Consider the following 24604-nt stretch of genomic DNA (forward strand, 5'->3'; position numbering starts at 1 on the left):
GTTCAAATGCATTGTATTGTTTATACCATCCTTATATTGGGTTTTCCCCCCTTCGATTAGGTGCATAAAAAGGATAAAAAATACAAATGTATGGTGTGTAAGAAGATCTTCATGTTAGCAGCCAGTGTTGGAATAAGACACGGATCTCGACGCTACGGTGTCTGTGTAGACTGTGCAGATAAGTCACAACCAGGAGGGCAAGAAGGTGTAGATCAGGGACAGGATACAGCGTTCCCTCGGGATGAGGAGTATGAGGAGAACGACGTAGGAGAAGCTGATGAAGAGCTGGCTGACGACGGAGACGATCAGAACGACCCGTCTCGGTGGGATGAACCAGGAGACGTTTGTATGTCTCTAGTCGATTAACTGACCTACTATACTCCTCAAGGATGCTGCATTTGGACATAATATGAATCGACAATTTGAATTGTTGAACTCGAAGGCTTGCAAAATAATGGTACATGCTGGATGGTAGTTAAGTTGCTGTGAAAACTGTAGGGTCAAAGCCTTATAGCAAAAAACATTTTTTTTATATTTGCACAGGACTGTACAGCAAACCACCTTGTGGTTGGATTACATGGAGTCCCCACATCTTCAGTCAGTTATCAAAGCAAAAATATTTTTATTTATCGGATATACAGTAACTCTTTGGGTCCTATAAAAATCGAGTACCTGTCCTCACAGAGCTGACATTCATGTACCGCTTGAGCATGAATGAAGAAGTCCATTTAGGAGAGCACAGTGACAGCTGGCCCAATTACTCTGTCCATCAAACCACTCAGGCTAGTTTGTACTAGTAGAGTTTTGTTTCTATTTTTATTTTTATTAATTTTATTTTTTTTAATACAGATTTTCAGTGAGGGGCCTTTTCAACCCCATTGGTTGTACTTTTCTGTATGTTCCATTTTAATTTGCTTCCTAAGTTAAACCAATCTCTTCTAGTCTTTGGTATTATTTCTCAGTTTTGTGCTGATGGGCATGTTTATAAGAACTGGAGAGGTAATTTATTGGAATGAACTAACTGACTTCCTCCATTCCCCCTTCCTTTTTGACATGAATTTTACTGCTTCACAAATGAAGAATGATGTTGCAAAGTTACCGTGGCGAAGTTGACAAATACCACTAAATGATTATGATTTAGAAGTAACTTTCTCCTGCTGCTCTAATCTGATAAATGGTTACTACATGACGTTTCTGACATGGTATTCGGTTTTAGGGATCTGTTACTTTGGCACTATCCTGGTTTGCCTCTTTATTTTTGCCAGTGTACTATACCTCAGTCCTATTTGAAAAGACAAATCTAATTGAAAGAAGACGACTCATTGAAACAATAAGTAAAATGATTTGTTTTATCATTTATCCTCCATGTCCAGTTTGGTTAGCTTGTTATGCAATATAAGTGAAATATCAGGTTTTTACTCTTGTGCCCTTTTATCATTAAAATTAACACAAAAATTGCATTCTCTTTTGTTTCATACTTAATGGGATATATTGAGTGTTTTGAAATGATAGATACTTAAGTTAATTTATTTTGCTTTTTCAATTTCTTGAAGTCACTACACCTTGATATATAGTCTTTCTAGTAGTCACCATGATTCAACAATCTGCAAAAATCTTACAAATAAGATATTGAGAGACTTTACAGTTTATGATACTAAATTCTGCAGGGTACAAGGGGTGATGTATTAAGTAGAAATTGTCAGATTTATTTAGCCTGATGACAGATGAATTAGCTCATTGTTAAACTCACAGCAACATTTCACATAATTAATATTAACATGCACAACATTTATCAGGAACATACTGTATATTATATAAGATTGAGGGGATATCATATTTTCAGCTTTCTTTTAAATAGAAATTGAGTATATTTTCCTATTTTATATCAGGTAACTAAATTATGATAGTCATATGGAAAAAGCTGCAAAGTACACTTTGACAGACACAATCCTTTTGGTGCTCCATCTGATCAAAGTTGAAATGTTGATTGTTTTTGAGACAAACTTTCTCATTGTCTCCGGTTTCAGTAGAATAATGTTAGATATTGATGTTTCTGCTTGGATAAATCAGATATAAAGTACAGTTACATGGTTAGATGCATCTTTTGTCACCTAAACTTGACTGTAGTTTCTACATAACTATAAAACTGACATGAATAGTTTTGGGTTGATTTTGTTTAATACTGAAGAGTACATCATATTCTCAGTGTTCTAGATAAATGAGTAAAATGTAGCTCTGGTGGGGTCCAAAGTAGACATTAGTTGGGCAAAGATACTATGAATGAAAAAGTATTTTAAACGTAAAATGTTCTGCATTGTGAATATGTAAGTATAGTATAAAGATTTCTTTCATCCCATTTATCCCCTTCCTTTAAAATAAACCATAGTTTACAATTGGTAGATCTGTCTATATATAAATATATATTAAAGAGAAAAGATATATATCTGAAAATCACCTAAATCTGCTTTATTAGACTACAGTTCACTTATTGCATAGAAACTGGACTTGGCTATACATTCTTAATGTACTTTTACTTTTCTTCAAGATACGAACTTACTCTAAGCTGAATTTTCTTTTCCTACTTAAATCATTTATGTATATCTGGTAAATTATGACCAAATTTTTGTTAGATTGCATACAGTCAAATGAAATACACTTGGTACACTACAGGATTGTTGTGGTTTTGTTTTGGTTTTAGTTGGCAACAAGGTTTTATGTAGATGGCATCTTACTGTTAATTTAAAATATTCTATAATTGTCCATTACCTGTTGTGTTGTGACAGATTTGGCTATATTTTTAGTCAACTGAAATATGATACTTTAAAATTTTGTTTAGAAAGGTAATCCAAAGGAAAAATGTTTATAACTTTTGAATATATTAGCCTCAGCCTATATAAAAATTTCTTCTTTAAAGTAAACATTTTACCAGAAACAGAATTGACAGGTTTTTCTACTTGCTGACTGCCTAACTTATTTTGTTCCATGATCTCGAGGGACTGCCTTTTCCTTCTAGATCTTTTTTTAAAAAATAGTTTTAGTACTAAGGTATACTACTGGACGTTTCTATTTTTTTAAGTATATTCTTTTTCTGACTTACAGTACAATTTCAGGAAGTTGATAGATACTAAGAACTTAAGATTGGTCTCAGAGGTAACAATACTCATAATTTTGTCGGCGGGGGGGCTGGCAGAATTATGTGTTACACATTTGCTGAATTTTTCTCTTGTAACTTATATTTTAAATGAAAAATATTTTAGAGCTTTTAATTTGAATGAAGGGGAAGAGTATAAACTGTTTCTTTCTTATTCACTCTGTGGTAATAGACCCTCTCATATATGTCAAGATCGTGCGTTATTTCTTAGGATTCTCAGACAGGTACCTCCATATGGTCCCCATTTTGTCATTGTTATTGACCCTCAGTTTTCACGTTCACTAGATGTTTTGCTAAGTTTTAGCTCCCTAGCAATTAAGAGCTGAAAAAAGAAACATTATAGGAAGGGGAACTGAACAGTAACGAGCAGCTTTGAGATTTGGGGGGAAACACTGGCTTTCCTAGTTTCCGTAGAGCCACTCTGACGGAGAAGAGGGAGATGAATGGGTCAATTCGTGTAAAGCGCTTGAACACTGTCTGGCTGTTGTTTAATAATAGATGTGAACCAAGAGGAAAAGAAGAAATAAGCAAAGAGGGAAGAAGGAGAAAAATAGGAAACGAAAGGATCAGGGCCTGGAAACTTACATTAATATGATGTAGTCTAAGAGGCCTGAAGATGACTGGAGTAGAATAATATGGGGAGAAATGTGATGGAAGATGGGTTTTAAAAGTCATAAATTTTAAAACTTGATAAGCTTTATTTATATTTTTAGGACTTTGTCAACATAGAATGAAGAGTTTATTTTTCTGAATAATGACTCCAAAAGTTACCTTTTTTTTAGTGTGCCTACATGTGCCGTTGCGCTTTACATTGTTTTATCCATTCCCCTGTAAGGTAGGTGCTATTGTCTCCACTTTAGAGAAGAGGAAAGACTCCAAGCAACCCACCTACTGTAACCTGCCTAATGTAACACACCTACTAAGAGGCAGAGCTGGGTTTGGCCAGGTCTGACTCTGAAGCCCCAGCACTTTTAGGGGGCTCGGCTGCTGCCTCATTCAACAACTTTTGTAGATTTTCAGCTCTTCAAAGGAGTGTGTGGAGACATATTTTCCCTATAAAACAGCTATATTAGGAATCTTGAGTGACGAATCCCTCCTCCCCCAAAATATCGTTACTACTCTTTCCTCCTAATACAGCAATTGTTTTGTCACCGACTATAAATAAGATACCCAACCTCAGTGTGGCACATGTACGAACTGGCCATGGCATTTTCATTTTTAAAAGGATGGTTTTTAAATGAATAACAAGATTTGAGCCCCGTTCCTGTGCCGTTCAGTCACCCAGATCCTTAACTTAACTATGGTACATAATATACGTGCTTAGAACTAACAGGTGTTTTTTCTTAGTCACTTTAGGGTTTGAGATGGAAAATTTTGCTCCTGCTGTACTTCTGCCTTCAAGTGATCATTTAACGTGTTAGGGATGAGCACACTTTAGCCCTGGGTTTTATGACATTGGGGTACTTAGATTTGGAGTACACTGGCTATTGACAACAAAATTTGGAGTTGAGGAGAGGGATGGTTGAGGCCATGATGAAATGGGAGAATCAGCATTTAAACACTGTAAACATAAAAAGAACACTTTCTTCTGCCTGCTGTTTGTAAAAGCTCTTTGGGAAGATCTTTTACGAAGACCAATTTTTAATGTAATTTACCTACCTAGTATAAGTGTCCTAAGACATGTATGTAAACTTCCAAAACTGTTTTGTCTGTGTATTTAGAAAATACACAAGAATCTTTATCAAACCTAAAAATATAAACTCGTGAGCACTAAACTGCTTCTGGCTTTGTGCATTTTGTTGACTGACATTTAATTCAGATCTTTTTGCATTTCGAGTGTACAAAAGTAGACTAACGGGGTAGTGGAACACCTTTGTAAACTCTGACTCATGTATAATTCAGATATTGTATGTGAGGTTTACAAGTTTGAATTATAGACTATTTCAAGGGTTTTTGTTTGTATGGTTTTATATGAAGTGCGTAAGTGATGCAGACTACCTCCCAGTACCACTTGGATAGTTTACCAGCAGCGATGTGTAATCGGCATGTCATCTGTTTCATCATGATTCCCTTTGGGATTCTCTACAGGTTTTAGAAAACATTAAAGTATTTCCCCTGTAATTTACACGTGTGCATCATTTTGAAAATTTCAAGTCTTTGAAACTTTAATAATATGGAGAAAACATACTTAACTAGTATTCTTAGGTTTTTGTGGTGTTAGTAGACAAAGGAAATCACAGAATGACCAGATATTTAGGCTTTACTAAAGAAATGAGAGATTTGATTTAGTTTGGAGAAGGGTGAATTAAAGGAGGGGGTGGGGTGCCCATACAGCATATAATGCCCAGTGTCCTTAACCTTGTAAGAGAACTATCATGCAGCAGGATTAGATATATTTTATATGGTTCCAAAAGGTTAAATTGGGACCACTAGGCTCAAAATGAAAAGGCAGTTTTTAACTATCCAAAGATGAAATGGGATTCAGAACAATACCAAATCTACCACTGGAGGTGTTCTAGATAAAGTGAAGGATTACCTGACAAGCATTTTGGCTAAGGCAGTATTGACCAAACATTTCTATTTAAAAGTTTCTTTTAAATTTTTCAGGCCATTATAGTTACCAATTTTTTGTTCTGCTTTACTAAAATCATTGAAGAGATTATGCATGCATAAATATTTCATGGTATTTTGACACCAAAAATGGCAGTTAAAATTTAGAAATCATGATTCACTACTGGAGCCTTTTTCCTCTTTCTCAGTCCCACTCATCACAGACCAGTGTGTGGAAGCTGGTATAGGAAATTGAATTATTGGACCTATGGTTAGGTAAGGAAGTGAAAGGTCTTAGTCTGTCATTTTGTACTAAAGAAGGAAATGAGGAGTGGACTCCAGGATATCTTCAGTTAATTAAAGCGAATAAAAGGCTCGCTGGCCGCACGGTGCCTTACGTGCTGTGAATACACTACTTTCTCACCGTCAGCCATATACTTTCTTCTTTTATCCAACAAAACCAAAGTTTGGCAATAAGGAAATATTTCTCTTCCAAGAATAATTAGGGAAGTTTTAGAATATTAGTGAAATATGTAAAAGACAATCATCTTGGCACATGTCCCAACGGTTGGTGAGACAACAGTATATAAAATGGTTTCAAGAGAATTGTAGAATTTAGGTTGAAAAAAATTGAAGAGAGCTTCTAATAAAATGATTCCCACAGAGGTTGCTACAATGACTTAGCCATGAATTTTAGATCCCAGGGCTCCCGAACTCCATCTCAATATTCTTTTCCCTATGTCAAACTCATTTGATAAATATTTTAGATTTGGGAAAACTGTGAAATTTGCGACTACGGAGTATAGTCAAATACAATGCCTGGCACATAATCTGAACTCAAAATTATTTACTAAGTGAACGATTTAAAGACATCAGTAACTTCCTTAAGGGTTTTGCCTGCTATGGCTAATGGTGTATAATTACCAAGCTAATATTGTTTAGAAGTAGGTTGTACTGCCAAGCACCAGACGGGATCGTGCATCCTGGGCTCTTTGAGCCCTTGCCTCCAAAACACTCATATGTGACCATCCCCAAAGACCAAACCCAACCTATAGGTATTATTACTAGAGAGATCTAACGCAAGACTCGACTTTTTTTCTTTTTTAACCGCACCATCTCCATAACTCAGTATACTTAGTGACAAGATTAGCCATTTGCTGCAAAATATTGGTTTTAAAATGATCGGTGTGGACACCACTAACATGGAACATCCCTTCAGTGTATCTGAGGAAGATGTGAAAACCTAGAAGAAAACCCAATTGGAGTTCATTGGTTGATGGAGTGTAGAGAGTGATGGTGCATCAGCACAGATCCTTGGACCTGAGGTCTTAGTTGCCGATAAGATTTCTGTATTTGTGGGGCCGGCCGAGGTTCAGATTCCACATATGAGGGCCAGTGACACTGCCCTCTACAGCTAAGATGCTGAACAGCAGCTCAACCTGGAGCTGGGCTGCCGTGAGTCCACAGCGACAGCATGGGCTGCAGCTCCTGCGGCAGTGGGTTGCCATGGGCTACTGTGTGTAGCCAGTAGCCAGCAGCCAGCGTGAGCGGCCCTCAAGCCTCAGTGAGCGGCCGTCCAGAAGCCGGCGACTGATCTGCCTCGCCTGGGAAGAGCGCAATGATGGTGCCAAGTTGGGCCAGTGAGGCAGCGTCCTCCACAACTAGACTGAGGAACAAAAAGACAGCAACTTGTCTGTGCCCCTTCCCCAGTTCCCCAATAAAAAAATCTTTAAAAAAAAAAAAGATTTCTGTACTTGTGAAGAGGCATGTTAGGTGCTGGCATTTATATTTCACCACGTGAAGAACAACGGGCTTATGGTAAAGGTCCATGAGCTTAGAACTGTCACCCTGTGCCCTGTCCTTGACTCATGCACGGGGTTTTGGGAGCACCTGGATTCCTAAACAGAGAGTGGTATTTACAGAGATGCGGGTGATTCTCCAGAGCAGCTTTTACCACACTCATTTTTCAATTGTCACCTAAATCATTGGATAAAACAGCTCGTTCTGAAGAATGACAGAATTGGATTGGCCTCCAAGAAGAGTATGTGTCTAGGGCCTTATCTACGGCGAAGGAAAGCTGAAGAAATTATTTCAAGACCACGTAAACAGCTCGAGTTTTATATGTGTTTTCCTTTCATGGGTAGCCTTATGCCTCCTTTGAGGATTTTATTATTTCATAGTGCAAGATGTGGATGAGAATCTTGCCTACGTTGGTCTTCAGGAGGCTGCCTCGAAGGCAGCTCTGGCGCTTTAGACTCTGTGCTGGCCCTTTTCACCACTGGTGAAACCACATTCAATGGGACTCCCCCGCCCCGCAATTTCCATCTATGGACCCCTCTTCCTCTGGTTGGACATGGATTCAACAGATATGTATCACCTACCTGTTTGTGAGGAAATGGTTACCTGTGATAGGTAATGAGATCACACTGTACATCCTGTTCTCAATTATTCTACCACAAGCCATGTGAGATGGGAAAAGAACAAAATTAAACAAGCAGGGTCTTTCTAAAAAACGCCCTTCATTTAAGCATTACTTCTGAGAGGCAGGAGTAACGGAGGACAGGTAGGACAACCAAAAACGGTGCAGGTTAAGTTAAGCTACTGCATACACAGCACTTCACATTATCTCCCTTCAACATAATAAAAAGAACACTTTCCCCTTGAAAATATATCTTAATAAAGTCTTTGGGGGAAAAAGATTTGTTGCCCATATAATTTCTGCACAGACCTTAAATGTTTTTGCCTTAACTGGCAAACAAAAATGTTTATATTAGCCATTGGTATGTTTTCCTGGGTTAGGAATACATTATTTCTAGGTGCCTCCTAGTTCTTGGTCAGCTCTGTTGGATTCGTCTGTAGGATCAGAAAGTTCTTTTTTCAGAAATCCCACTTATGTACTCAAGAAAACTGACACCTTCATAGAGTGTGCCACTATGTACGTGAGGGCCTAGATGAAGGGACTGTGACCTAGGGGGGTTTTCCTGGCCAGGAAAACGTTCAGGAACATCGCAGGCACCTGGGTAAGGTGCCCATGTAAGTCCTGAGTACGGAGAGAGCATCACCTCTTCAAAGGGTGAGATCACAAACTTCCGAGTCCCCCATCCCAAGTTATTCTTAAGGAACGTGACAGCTTAAGTATCGTCACTCAATTTTTTGTCACTCAATTTTTATGTGATTTTTTTAAGCACAGCATATTTACACACCACTAAAATCTCTCGATAGCAAATATCTAATCTGTATTTAAAATTCCAATCATATCATGCTGTGTGTGTGTGTTTTACTTTGCTTTTCAGTCAGGATTCTAATAGTCCACAGTTGGGAGTCAGGAAACTTTCTGTACAGTGGAAGGTAGTAAACATTTTTGGCTTTGGGAGCCATGAGGTCTCCCATCACAACTATTCAACTGTCATAACCAGGAAAGAGCCATAGACAATATGTAAATGGCTCGCATGGCCGCGTTCTGGTAAAACTTACAAGCTTAGGCAACTGGCTGCACTTGGCTGACCCCTGATCTATAAGGAATCCCTCCATCCATCTCTGCCCCCGTTTTGTCCTTGTAGTACATACACTGAAGAATGATGTGCCTTCTTAACATCAGTGAATTTTTTACTTTCCAGAATTAAAACTGGAGTAGCAACAAGATTCAGTACTTTGGTGGCACCATTTTAACCGAGAAGGATAAAAACCTTGCCATCTTGGCTCTGATGAAACAACAAGACCATAGGAATTCAGTTAAATACCGATCGCAACACAGTATGTAAGGTGCACCCCTTTCCCTGATGTTCCTAAACAGGGGAGATGCAGAATACGTCTAACTCAGAAAGATTCAGAGCTGAAGAAGAGACTTTCACATGTTGATAAAAATATATACCTTCCTAATTAAAAGACCCTTTTATTGCCAATTTATCCGATGTTAAAAGGTCGTTTTATTTTACATCAGGCTTCCACCTTCATTGAGCACTGACTGTGACACTGACTTTCCAGAGCCTTTAAAATGTGAACTATTTGGGCGTCTTGCATTAATATCCACTTGCATTAAAGTTGTCAGTAAATTACGCTTGTCAGTCATCTTGGACACAGCTTGAAAAGGCTAAGCTTGTGAGTAACTGAGCCAACGTAACTGACCTAAACATTTCCCATCAAGCCTCTGACGAAATAAATTCCCAAGACTAAAGGCCATCAGACTGAACTGGAAGCCTATGTGGTCATTTCAAACACGCTGACTCCCCACCGCAAGCCCCACTGAGGACAACCTGGTGGCCTTCGGGTAACTCAGTCTCTTGCAATAGTAGCCTCTCATTTGTACATGTCGAGTGAACCAAGTACTGAGCACAATTCTTCACAGTCAAAATTTCTATTTAAAACACATTGATGTAAAATAGTTCCAAGAGTTTTTCCTTATTATGAAGACTAAAATTAATCAGAACACATGGTCTGATTCTAAAGGATTTATAAAGTTTTGGTGCTTTTCCATCTAATGAGATACTGTCCCATCAGGAGTGTCAAAGATGCTCTGACAGGACAGATGATGGACCTCTGAGAAGCACGCAGGCACTTGAGCATACATCGGGGTTACTATGTGGGCACCCCATCCAGTCCTCGGCCCACTGCGGTCTATAATAGATTGCAACGTCCATACTTGAACGAATCTACCCTCCTAGTAGCCAAGTCCTCACTCTGTAGCATTTCTCACTGTTAATGACCAGTTTCCTTTGTTCAGCTCTCCTCTCGACCCCGCAAGCACTGGTACCCCTTAATTCTTTGCTGGGAACTTTCCCTGTGTTCTTTCGCTTCCTATTCCATCCCAAATGATCACAGTGACTTAAACCTCGGTGACTTTCATCACTGACCTCTCTGCACACTTTACAAATATTTGTTTAAACGACAGCATGCATTACTGTTTATGCACAAAGAGTTTTCAGTCACGGTTTGGGTCACAGGTTTTTCACTTCTCTTGGACGACCAGAAGAGCCTTTAGATTTACAGTTCACCGTGGAGTCTCACCATGAGCTGGTATTGCATAGCAGAGTCGCCCTTAGAAGAATTACAGCCTTGACTTTTCTGAAGCTATTTAAGGCATGCCAGCCATGTTACCACTTTGATGAGGTGGTGTCTGCTGACTTTATCCTATCATATCAACATGTAGGTATCTGTTAATTATACAGACTAATAGAATCTTTTAACTGAAGGAACATTGGAAGCAACTACTGTACATACGTTTATCCAGCCTATGCTTGAACTCACTCCATAGATGTCCATCATCTCAAACAGCAGATCATAGAGCTTGAGCCCCTTCTATTCTCTAACCTGAGTGGAGGTGAAATCTGCTAATTCCAACTCCATGTCACCGAGATTCATGTCCTTCCATTCAATTGTCTGTGCAGCAGTGGAAATTGGAAGGGCGGGGTCAAACTATATTTGAGGAGTGCTTAGGGACTTAAAATTCATTCCTGTGTTTTCATTTCTGTAAGAATAATATCAGAAACCCATACCATTCACCCTTTTCCAGTTTAATGTTTCAGTCTTCATTTTAAGGCTAAGAATCAAATATATTTAATAGGGAAAATTAATGCCCAAAAGGAGACGTTAAAGTAAAGCATTCAGAAATATTTCTTGTAAAGTAGAATATTAATTTGCTGGCACTGGTACATAACACTTACCATAAGATTAAACTTGCTTCTTCAAGATAAGATTAAGTTTGCAGCTTGATATAAAAATTTTAATGTTGCTTAATCCTAGACTTTTAAGAATTTCATAATTGATTTCTTAATGCAGTATAATTTTAACATATAAATTTAATGATTTGACTCCCTTTAGGAAATGTATTACAAGAAAGATGAGAGCTATTTTTTCCTCTAATTGCATTTTAGATGATATTCTAAAAGATGTGAGAAATATTTCATTTTTATTAAATTCTTACAAAACTTCAGGTCCCTCAGGCCTAAACCATTCCTCTCCTTTAAAGCAGCAAGACAGATTTATAAGTATGGCTGCTTTGCTACTTTTTTATACTTGTTTTGAAAAAGATTATGAGTACAATCCTAGTACATTTATGTCACTGAGACTGAAGAATGGGAACACTGTCCTCATTAGGTAGCCAGTTCAGGTCCTAAAAATTATTGAATGCTCATTAGCATAATATTTTTTTCTCAACATTTGAACTTTAAAAATATGAGTCAAGAAATTCTATAAAAAGAGTGACCAAGACACATTTTGTAAAGTTCACTGCATGCTGTTTGAAAGTTACCACATCCTGCATCTTTGTCTCCACAAAATCCAAGGATATAAGAGAGCTGAGAATCCTAGCACATTTTGCCTGGGTAGAGAATGAATTTCACTGCCATTTTCAGCCATTTATGGACATGAGAGTAAAAGCAAATGTTTTTACTCTTTCTAAGCATTTATCATTCACTGACATCACACCAATTTGTTATAACTTTAATGTTTAATGTAAGCAATTTCTTTATCATATCATTGTGACACTAATCCAGACCTCAGAAGGTCCATTTTTGGGAAACTAAGCAAAAACGATGCAGACGTAATATTTTTTGCAAGCAAAAAATGAATACATTTGCATTATCTGGTATGCCACCATAAAAGTCCATTTTTGGCAAATATAAAGGAAGTGACTTGAAAAATCAGATTTGAGAATTTTTCCAATATATGACACTGTCATTAATGTCCTCTTTTTAATATTAAGAATCTTTGTTTCTTTATATTCCCACTTTTATTAACATAGTTCATTGTTGGAGATGATGAATGAGGTAACTACAAAAGCAAAATCTGCATTTTGTGTATCCTAAAAGAGAGACTGTCAGTTTTATTTTTTTAGCCACATGTATACACTGAAAGCAAAACTTAATCATGCCATTAAAAAAAAAATCTTAAGTTGGTTAAGAGCTCGCTCAAGAGTTTGAGCTCTGAGCAACAGCGGTTCGATGCCCGGCCCGAGCTGAGCTGCCGCTAAGCTTCCAATAGGTGGCAGGATGGCTCAGCTAAAAAAATAATAATAATAAAAAAATCTTAAGCCATTGAAACTAAAGATTAATATACTATGTAATGAAGTCCCATCGTAATAATCTAAGTATGTTGAAAGTATTTTCATTGTGGCATTAATAATTAGAATATGGTATATATTTGAAGCCTTTACTATTTTAGTTTCAGAACTGAAAGCTTTCCAATGCTTCTAAAAAGTAAAGTTAAAACTCATGTATGTGGCTCTCTCTCACTCCTGGACCCTGGAGAAGGGACGCACAGAAGTCTCATGAGGCGCCATATATTGAGACAAGAGGATTCCTCAAGCAGGAGTTTACGTGATTTGTTGATTTGAGTTAGGAAGGTTTGAGGCTACACTATGGAATTTCATATGAGCTTTACTTATTTAAGCAGGTAAATTTGGTGAATAATTGAAGAATGTTTTCCTTTAATGTGTCCAGACCAATTGGGAATTATTTTTTTCTTGGCTGAATTATTTTAACCAAATCCAGCCATGTTCTAGATATAAATACAAAGCTAAGGGTCCACTTTATCGTCAAGCTAACCTAATGTGAGTTTTAATCCTATTTTATTTGCCCAAAATAACCTCAATTGAAAGTTTTTTATTTTAATGGTCACCATGTCAATGTACTGCCTGATTGTGAATACCTAACTTCCAAGAACACTTTTCTTCATAGTGTATTTCTCTCTGCCTTAAATTTGGCCATTTTGCCCTGACTGTGACCTTTCTTATTTAAGCCTAACTGGCTAACAAATGCAGAGCAAACCTCAAAAGAGGAGCATTGTTTTCACTTGTAAATAACCTTCTTCAGGGATTTTCAAATTGGGCTCTGGGATCCTAGGGGTTCTTTGAAGAGGCCTCCCGGGTTTGGGGTTTGCTGGGCAGAGTAGGTGGGGCCCTGGCTTTGGCCAAACCTCTGCAGCTTCCCTTTCATCTTGTTCTGCTTTCAGGGCCAGAGCTTAACCACTGGTTTAATTTAAAAACATTCATGGATGATAATAATAATAGTAGTAGCTTTTGTTTATAGAGTGCTTAGCATGGGCCAGACCCTGCTTTAAGTATTTTCAAACATCAATCCATTAATCCTGAAAAAGAAAACAATCCTATAAGATCTGAAGCATTTTTATCACCCCTATTTTACAAATGGGGAAACCGAGACTTAAGCAGATGAAGTAACTTGCCCAAGGGGTCACAGCTACTAAGTGACAGACTGTCGACTCAAGTCTGGGTGTGCCAGTTACCGGCTTAGTTGGAGTCAGGTGGCGAATCCCAGTCAGCGCACCGCCATCTGCCATCAGTACTCCCGCCAGTGAGGCAGGCAAAACCTATGGCTAACAATGTCGTGTCTCGCTGACTGCCAGCTCCACAAGGCACTGGGGCGTCACCCCTACCCACCGGTGTTGCAGTCAGGATGAGACCCACTCGCTGCCCTGGTGAGATACCTGCGACCCCGCACTTCTCATCGGGAAGTTTCCCCGTGTCTAAGTGTTGCCAATTGCTTGCCTGGATACTGGTAGTAGAAAAACACCAAACTGCCATAGATCCTAGATGTAATTTTTCATGATGAAGCTGTTCTATGAACAAAAGTCCCTCATTCTCACCAACTTCTGACAGAGGGTTTTTGTTGCTGTATTTATATATTTGTAATTTGTGTACATTTGTAAGTGGATAATTATAAACACTACAATCCTCATAATCAGAACCGTTAGGATTGCTAAGCTTCCTCTGCATGTCTACTAGAATAAAGACCTGCAGTCATTCATGCGCTGAGACCTAACATTTTAGACGTGGGGTGCAGGTGGAGAAGGATGGGGGAAGGACGTGTGCCCGGGATAAGTTTGCCAGTCTCCACATTGTACAGCAGAGAAGCTAGTGGTTTGAATAACCCTTGCTGTTTCCACTATCAGCGTGCCCTGCCCAGGAATGTCAAAGCCGCATCTGAAAAGGGAACACACACACCCAACCCCCAGCCCATTGTTCAACTGCTCTTGCCAGGAGGTGACCAGTGCTTCCTGGGCTGTGCCCACTCTCACCTGGGAAAGCTGGGCGCAATTTGTTTTTCCAGTTATGTGCAAGACTGTTTAAATGACTCACAGTATTATATTGGGTTGTCTGAAAAGTCATACCGTATTTTTCTTATGTTTTTCGTTGCAAAAATGCGTCATGACTTTTCCGACAACCCAGCAGTTCCTGCTGAAGACACAGCAAAGGGGCCCAAGGCTGTCTTTAGGAACTCGCTATGAAATGCTCTTTCAGTTGCTGTCAGTTTCCAATACAGTATATATGAAGCGTCAGTAGCCAGTGATTTATAATTTTCAATACATGAAAGAATCCTGTCTTCTTCCTGTTGTAAAATGGTACTGCCGTCTCGATTTCCTTAAATGGATGGACATCTCTTTTGTGAAGTTATTTACCATTCAGCATACCTACTAGTGTGCAGTATGGAAATGGTCTTCGTGTGACCATTATCATGGAACCCATTAAATCCTTGTTCATAAAAATGTTTGACTATGTCTTAAAATGTTCTCTACATGAATAAAAAGTTTCTTCCTAAAAGCTATTTCTGATGCATTCTCTTTCCAATTATTTGTGAAATTAGAAATTGCTGGGCAGCGCTAAGGGGGATGAGTCACGGTGACGGGGTCCAGTGGCACTTGGACAGTGCTCCTGAGGAGGGGGCTCTTTGAAGAGAGTTTCAAGAACCACCTCTTGCTGATGAGGACAACAGAAAGTTGCCTCTTTTCTCCTGGTTTTGCTTTTGTTAGGTGAGAGAACAAAACAGCCACTGTTAAGTTGTCCTCTTCCTACCTGATCAGGGCTTGCTAAAAAAAGACAACCAAAGCCACTGATTCAATTCCATGAAAGTTTTAATTAGATTTAGTAGCCCATGTGAAGTGAGATAGAAAAGCCAACCGAAGAGCTATGGGGTTCTAAGATAAAATTCCCAGAAACGCAGAAAGGAACCTTGTTAATTATGACTGGAGATGATACTAGGGTTATATATGGTGATTGGTATCAGATAAGATTTGGTGGGAAAGGTTTAGTTATGTGTGTTTATTTCGAAAGCTTGTCCCCCTCAACATTGCTAAGTCACTTTATTAAAGCATCTAAGCCAAACGTGAGAACTTAAAGTTTTGGTTGTTTAAAAAAAAATAAACAAACATGCCACTGCCATTACCTGGTGCTACCACATACTAACTGTGTGAAAAATATTGCACAGAAATAAAAAGTCCTTTTCAATGTTAATTTACAAACCTACATATCATGACAAGTATCATGAGCTGGAAATTGAATGTAGTTCTTTTTTTCTCCTTAAAGATTTAGTGGAATGGTTATGATCCAGGCTTAATATGAATACTGAAAACGATGCCACTTTAACAACTGAGATTAAAATACTGTAAAATCAGAATACCCCAATGTTGTGGATTAAGAGAAAGCCATCACATTTTAGAAACAAAAAATTCAACATAAATAGGAGTCACAGAAAAAGTTCTTCCTTAAAAACCTATTATTAAAAAATAAAAAATAAAAACTTTTTAATAAAATTTCTGGCTCATTACTTACTGGATAACTGTCATCAGTACAGTGCTATGATAATAGCACTTGCCATCAAAATGTCATTTATATGGCAAATAAACATACAAAAATAATTCAATGAAACTAGTTTTCAGATATAAATTAAAACATTCTAAAAAATGGGTGATGTTATTTTTTTTAATTGTAATACTCTAAATTGGCCAGCACAAGGTGAATTGAGACTAGGGACTACTGGAAGAGGCTCTCTGGAAAGGAACTTGATAACACGTTTGAAGAGTCATTAAAAATGTTCATGGCCTCAAAATGCACTTCTAGGAAACTGTCCCACAGCAGAGATGATTTTTATACAAGGATGGGTTTCAAAGTGTTATTTATAAGAGAGAAAAATAAGAAATCACTTAATTTTCAATAATGTGGGAAAATAAATTATGGTACATCTCATTATATTAGGTATCCATTAATAATATTTTGAAAATGATAATATATTTGTTGTCTGAATATTAAGAAAAAAGACACAAACTATAACATGCTCCCAATTTTGTATATAAAAGATAAATACACCAAAATATTAACTTTTAAGATAATTTAATTACTTTTTATCCTTTACTGTATTTTCCAAATTCTCTCCACTAAGCAGTTTTTTTAATCATAAGATTACATGATAAAAATTGAGAACCAAAGAATATAGAAACAAATATATTTCCATTTCATGGTTTATGGAAATGGTGCTATTTGGTTGATTAGTTGGTTGATTTCTTCTCCTTTGCTCTGTTTCATTTTCCAAATAGGAACAGCTTTTTTTTCTGATGTTAAGCGTAATAATGCTGTTAGTTTGAAAAGTATTTGAAAATATGTGAAACTAGAAGTACATAAAAGAGACATGAAAAATTACCCACAATTCCACCACCAGAGACAGTCATTAACATATATTGTATTTTCTTCCAAATAATGTTCATGCACAGATGTCCAGGGCTGGTTTTCAGGGATATATGCTGGTAAATAACCATATCTGTTACAACGGGGAACTGTGTGGATGGTTCAGTGTCCATGCCTACTGGTGACAAAATATGTTGACTATCACTCTTTTCTGAGCTATCAATCAATCGATCAATTGGTTGATCTCTTTTTATATTTTTAAAAATGTGGTATTATATGTTCTGTTTTATAATCTGTCCTTTTTTTCATTTAACAATATAGTCACATCTTTTTATGTTAATAAACGTGGGTCTATGTCATTTTAACAGCTGCATTGTATTTGTGTGTTTAGACCTTCTCTACTTCAAAATTATTAAAATAGCCATCTATTCTGCTTTCCAGTTAGGCTTACCTCAAGCTCTGCAGTCAACAAACTTTTTCTGTAAAGGGTCAGATAGTAAATATTTTTGGCTTTCTAGGCCATCTGGTCTCTATGACAACTACTCAACTCTGCCCCTGCAATGGGAAAGCAGCCATGGGTGTGGCTATGTTCCACTATAATTTTATGCACACTAAAATTTGACTTCATATAATGTTCACGTGTCATGAAAATTTTTTTTCAGCCATTTAAAAATGTAAAACCATTCTCCCTCTTAGCTTGTCAGCCACACAAAAACAGGTGGTGAGTCTGACTTGGGTCACAACTGGCTGACTTCGCTAGCTGAATGCTTCCCTTCTGAGCTTTCATCTCCTGCTGTGAAGTGCGTAAGTGTCACACCTAAGTTTCCTTCAGTTAGACGCTAACCTTCTTGGAAAACGTTCTTTTGATGGTACAGAGAATCCTGAAGGAATCAGACAAAATCATACCTCTGACCCAGCTTGCTGTTTCCGTGACACATTTCCAATCTAAGTCCTAAAACTGGAGTGTTCAGAGGTAGGACAAACACCTTTATTTCTATTTTAGCATCACAATTATTCCTCTTTTCCAGACACTGACCGCGTTCATGGAATGTACTGGTGTATTTTATAAATCCCGTTGCTTTCCTTGTAAAATCTTCCCATTGCTTTTATTCTTTCACTGAGACAAAACTGACTTGATATTGAAGAAGAAGACCTGGCCTTACTGCTGTCTTCTGGAAGCCATATTCCCAAGCCTCATTATGTATGCTTCTTTTTTGTAGTTTGTAGTGTTTAAGAATTGCTCTTTTTTCTTAATTGACCACCAAGGAATACTGAGTGTTAATGGTGACCACTTATTTAGAAATGTTTTGTTTGCCGTCACTCTCCTAAGGGCCTAATACACATTGTCTCATTTAATCATCATAGAGACCTTGTGTGGTAGGCATTCAGGTCAATTTCACAGAGTAAAAACCTATGCGTCAGAAAGGTAAGTGACCCGCCAGCTCCGAAGTACAGGATCAGATTTGTGTGCCTCCAAAGACCACAACTGCTCCTGAGCAGTGCTAGCCTGCATCTTGTAACTTATTTGCCACCCGAACAAGTGTAATTTTTGTTATTCAAGAAAAACCTTGTTAGATTATTTTGATGTAATTGCAAAGGCCTGTCTCTACAAGATCCATATCCCACCCAAAAACAAATTACAAGTTGGCTGGCAGTATGGTCAGAGGCTCAGAATGAACTCAGCCCAACAAACTAATTACATTCAAAAAGCCCCCACAGTGGAGAGTGGGATGGTTTTCTGTGATACAATCCCACACGCAAAACCTTTCTAACATTGTTTAATTTATCTATCATCTTACTTTTTTGCTCTACAGATTTTTATATGTCAATGTATGCGCCATTTTTTAAAGATGGCCAAATGAATCGCTTTCATTTCCTTTATGGTTTCTGCCTTTGGTGCCTTGTACAGAAGACTTTTCCCAATCCAAAATTATTTTAAAAGTCATCTATTTTCCTTTCAATGTTTCTCTTAGAAGGAAACTAATCTCCAGGCTATCTGTAAGATTGCCTGGCCATTTATTGGGGAGAAATCCATGCCGGAGAACCCAAGTTCAGTATGCTTAACCTTGATGTCAGTCCCAACAAGCTAGGTAACGATTTTACTATCCCATTCTCATCTCCATGACAAGTCTGGATATCTGAAGTTATCCTGTTCAAACTGAACTTCACTTTTCAATAGATCCAGTTGCCTTTGAAACTGCTTCATGTTTATAATTGTAGAGACGCCCACAGAGTGTGGAAGAGCATTCCCATTCCTAGAGATTAATCTCAGATTACTGTCTGAATAATTAGCTCACATCTTAAATGATTTCTTAAATGGGCTCATTAATTTCCCATGAGAAAAAATGTTTTTTGATGGAGCTAATTTTTTTTTATTAGTTTCAGGTGTATGAAACAACATAGTGATTAGACATTTATACACCTCACAAAGTGATAACCCCAATAAATCTATTACCCATCTGACACTGTACGTAGTTATTAAAATATTATTGACTATATTCCCTATGCTGTACTATATATCCCTGTGACTATTTTTGAAAATTATAGTTGACATTCAATATTACTTTATGTTAGTGTCAGGTGTACAGCATAGTTAGACATTGATATAATTTATGAAGTGATCCCCTCGATAAGTCTGGTACCCATCTGACACTATACATAGTTTTTACAATATTATTGACTATATTCCCCATGCTGTACTTGACATTCCCGTGACTATTTTGTAACTGCCAATTTGTACTGCTTATCCCCTTCACCTTTCTTACCCAACTCCCAATCCCCTCTCATCTAATAACCATCAGTTTGTTCTCTGTGCCTATGAGTCATGAGAGAGAAAATTTTAACTCAGAACTTGCGTGTTGTGTAGCTTTCTGTGCACTCATGGCATCCAAAGGGATGATCTATACATTGCTTTGTGGAGGGACTGGCTAAAATTTCAATCTCTCCAAAAGATCCATTGAGTTCTTTACCTGTTCTTATAATTGAGATTTATGCTCCACCAAATGAGCTCTATCGTTTGCAGCTAGGAGTTGGCCATTAGCACTTCACAGCATTTTGTTTTCATTTTTTTTTTATTCCACAGAGGTACTCTAGTTCTACAGCCTTCCTCTTATGAAATACTATTGACTAGCATGTGAATTTAATTTCGCTTATTAAAATGTTAAATTTCTCATTATGTGTTTTTCTGATTAGAAACACAAAGCCATAAGACTGTAAGATAAGTGAGAAAAAAGCACTATATTTAACTGACAGAGGTTATGAACTTTGTGCAAAAGAAAAAATATACAGTCACAGAAAAAAAGAAAATCCCTGGAAAAATCATAATGTTTGCAGTGGTTATTCCTGAGTAGTGGAATTATGGATGATTTTCAGTTTCTTTATGCTTTTTGTTGTTTTCAAAATTTTGACATGAACATAAATTACTTTTACATTAGAAAATAATTATTTGGAAAAGAAAACACAGACCTATATTCCCTTTTACTAAAACATATTAGAATAGATATTATTAGATATAATTACAGTAACTTTATTTCTGAGTAAAAAGACAAAAATAAAAATACAAAAACTAATTTTCAAGCCATTGACTTATTCTATAGTACTGTAGAGAATAGGAGATGAAGAAAACCCCAGAACAGGGGAACAGAAAGGTGATTGATAAATGGTGGGAAGACATAGAGGTTCTGAGGATTGTTTCACATCCTTTTTCTTTTCTTTTTTAATGGGAATATTTCTTAGAATGAGAGAAAATCCTTGAAAACCAAAAGATTTCTGTACTTATTATTTAGCAGATTGAATTAACTGATTATAAGCACTTGTGGTTATAATGTTACCATTTTGAGGAAACTTATTTACTGAGTTAGCATGTAGAAAAATGCCCTGAAAGAGGATCAAATGAAGCCAGTCAAGACTTAAGTAAACTTAAAAAAAAAATTCAAATGTTGTTTCATTTCGTAATCTTGGTGGTCGTTATATGGGTGTTTTCACTTTGTAAACATTCATCGAACTCTATACTTGAAATTTGTGTATTTTTCTGTATGTATTACACTTAAATTTAAAATGTTTTACTTGAAAAACTGCAATGCATTCACGTGACGGCTGTGTTTGGTTCCCCAGCACATTTTATTCACATCATCCTCAACTCAGGAACTGACCAGTCATAGTAGCCAATCTACTGGGCTCAGTGATTGGCGGGTATGCTTCTCTGTGGGTTATGGGAGGGACTCCAGGTGGTCATTCATGGTGGAGTTGGTGTTGGTGTGTTAATCCTGGTATATACAATAATTTAGAAATACAGTCTGCTACAGGCTGCCTGCCTCCAACTTGGAGCAAAACTAGATTGTTTTAAAGTATGGAGACAGGACTGGTATATGTTACTATTTTCCCGGATTTCTCTCCACCTCCTCTTTTTATATTCGGCTATTTACCAATCTAACAATCCAGAGAGTCAGGAAGTTACTCCTCCCTATCTCAATGCCTCCTCTTAGCACTGTGTGGCGTGGGACGAAAAGCGGATAGCTTTTCATATCCTCCAGTTATCACGCTTATTTTCTTGGTTAAAAAGCCAGGTTCTTTAACCTGAGGATAACAAAAACGTTCTCCATAACCCCTCTTGCTTTATGGGACCCATGTGACAGAATGAGTCTTACAAAGAAAAAAAGAGCAAGATTTAAAAAAAACTTTTTTTAAGTAGTTTCTACTGCTCCAGTGTCAAGCAAACAAAATACTATTATTTATATGTCATTTGTGTTGTGGAATCGCTGGCTTTAGGCAGAATGTAATAAAGTAACAGGTCTGAGCCAATCCTGACGCCTTAGTCCCTCCAACCCAGCCTTTAGCCTTTTCTGAAGCTTTCCTTTCTCACCTTTTAATCCTCTCCACATATTGATCCTCAATCTGGGAATCGTTTATGAAAGGGGCCTACTGGGCAGGACTGCTGGGCTGTCGCACTACCTGTGGGCCTGGAAACAGACTACTCCCATTCTTTTGTGCTATTCTGAATTTTAAAAATATATCAAACAGTACATTGACTCAGTTCTGATTCCCTAGCCAGAGGGAAGAAAAAAAGGAGTAAGGAAAAAAAGATAATAGATACAGTGCTATGTGTGTCTAATTTCATTTATCTCAACTGTATTTAATATTATTTTTTTCCTATACATAAGCATCCTATCTGATCTTGGAAAAAGTATTCATAAATGTCTTAAGCTTCATTCATATTTATGCTGTTGTGGTAGCTTGAATCAATAAAAGTGTGGAATGTTTTGCTAATATATTGTGCATTTGCTAGCCCCAGGGAAAAGTACATTATATCATGTCTATAATAAATGTTTTATTTAGATATTTAAACACCAAAATACCTGATACGTATATGTAAAAGCATACTTAAAATTTGAAATTATTTAAAAATTAAGAATTGTGTTGATTCATATATATGTCTCTGAACATTAAACATTTAGTTCTATAACTAAAATACAAGTGACTTCATTTCTGGCTTTTCTATACTCTATATTTTTCTAATATCTGCACATCTAACACTCCATGGATGGGGTCCAAGTAATTCTGTGTGTATATAAATGCATTTCCCCCCAAATCATCAGGAATGCATGCCATGAATAATTTCAAAGGTCATCAGAAATTATTCAGTCCACATCAACCTTAAAGCTTCTAAATATAAAAAGCCATCACAAAAAATAAAAAGACAAACAAAAATTGCGAATTATGGCAGATAAAAATTTACCCTTCTTTGTGTATAAAGAATTCTTATAAAACAGTAAAGAAAATCCAAGTGAACTAACAGAAAAATGGGTATGGGCCATAAACTGACAATTCACAAAAAAAGAAACACAAATGGTCAATAAACGTGTAAAAAAGATCCAACTAAATTAGTGAATACAACATTGCCACGTGGGCTGGCCGAGTGGCTCAGTTGGTTAAGAGCTCACTCAAGAGTTTGAGCTCTGAGCAACAGCAGTTCGATGCCCGGCCGGAGCTGAGCTGCCGCTGAGCTGCAAAAAGGTGGCAGGATGGCTCAGCTGGAAAAACAAACAAACAAACAAAAAAAACATTGCCATGTAACGACAAAGGGATGCCTACTTTCACGTAAAGTCAACAAAATATTTTTTTTAATACCCCATGATAGAAAGGGTGCTGGGAAACAAGCACTCCCTTACGCTGTCGTTACATGTAAAATGCTGGAAACTTTGGGAAGACAATTTGACCACTTGTATCAACTGCATACCTTTGGCCAAGCAATGCGGCGTCTGGGAATCTCTTCTGAATAATCAGATTAATACAAGGATGTATGTACAGATACTGATCGCAGCATTGTACACAACTGTAAAAAATGAAAACCTCAATGTCCACTAATCACAGATAAAGAAAACCAAGGCTGGGTGGTTAAACAAATTTTCCAAACTCACAGCAAACAAAGTGCAGGCTGAGTTCAAAGCCAGGCTGGTGCTCCAGCGCCTCTTTCTACGCCCCGTAAGCCAGGGCCTTCCCCTGGTCTTTCCTGGCACTTTCTTAATGTGCCTCTCAGATTCTGGGATTACAAGTTTGTTTCCGGTTTTTTCTGAGCTCAGTATTATTAAACAGTGGCTTTCAATCCCCACCATGGTCCAGCCTCAGTGCTCCGTGCTCCAAGTAAGATCTCCCGGGTGCGGTGGGGGGAACGTGGAGTGGGGTAACGATGCCAACTGGCAAAACCTCTGCCACCCTCCATCGTGTTGGATGTGTGAACAGCCTCCGCTCCCTGGACGGCCTCAGCAGAGTCCCACAGTGGGCAGAACGGCAGGACCAAACCTTGACCCAGTGCTGTGTCACCAAGATGGCGTACCTCATGAACACACACCGCCCTTAGGGTCAGACTGTCACCTTCCCCTCCAGGAAACACTGTGTCTCCTCCCCGCCCCACCCTCATCTCTGTTTCAGCAACAACAAGCAGTATTTTCTCACCGAAGAAATGCTACTTCCCACAGCCTCCACTGTAGTTCCTTTGCCAGCCCTTCTGATGTGGAAAGACCGTGGCTGAGCTGCTTGTCTCGCAGCCTAAGTGCAGGCCCCACTGCCACCTCTGAATGGGACTTCTGAGTCCCTGACATCTGAGTTGGCTGCTGCAGTAAACATACTGACATCTTTCTCTCCAACCCCGCTTTAAAGGCCAACTAAGTTTAATTACTCTAAGCCAGTGATTGTCAAAGAATGCATCATCACCTGAAACTTGTGAGAAACTTGGGGGGCGGGGGTGCAGGAGAAATGGCCCTCAGTCTGTGTTGGATCAGGCCCTCCCAGAATTCTGATGGGCTCAAGTCAGAACCACGGCCCTAAGCTTGCGGTACGCAGTCGGGGTACCCAAGGGTCCCAATCCACAGATTCAACTAACCACGGATATTCAGAAAAAAAGTCATGTTGTCGCTGACGTACACTATGTATTCATAGTTAGGCAACATGGTGGGGTCTGGACTGAACACGCACAGGCTTTTTCTTTCATTGTTCCC

At 38.0% G+C, this 24604-nt stretch overlaps 1 protein-coding gene and 1 long non-coding RNA gene across 3 annotated transcripts in view; one reads left to right on the forward strand and one right to left on the reverse strand.

The window, feature by feature from the left end:
- Positions 1-2669, forward strand: part of ZBTB10 (zinc finger and BTB domain containing 10) — a 30214-nt gene extending 27545 nt beyond the window's left edge. For both annotated transcript variants that reach the window (XM_019651944.1, XM_019651942.1), the window contains exon 6: positions 61-2669. In XM_019651944.1, the coding sequence (XP_019507489.1) occupies positions 61-366 (306 nt within the window). In that variant the 3' untranslated portion in view covers positions 367-2669. The remainder of the gene's footprint in view (positions 1-60) is intronic.
- The window catches only part of LOC109387828 (uncharacterized), a 90112-nt gene that overhangs the window by 51422 nt on the left and 14086 nt on the right, over positions 1-24604 (reverse strand). The gene's annotated exons all lie outside the window — the stretch shown is intronic.

This window comes from Hipposideros armiger, unplaced genomic scaffold (assembly GCF_001890085.2).
Source record: "Hipposideros armiger isolate ML-2016 unplaced genomic scaffold, ASM189008v1 scaffold_170, whole genome shotgun sequence".
NCBI classification, from domain to species: Eukaryota; Metazoa; Chordata; class Mammalia; order Chiroptera; family Hipposideridae; genus Hipposideros; species Hipposideros armiger.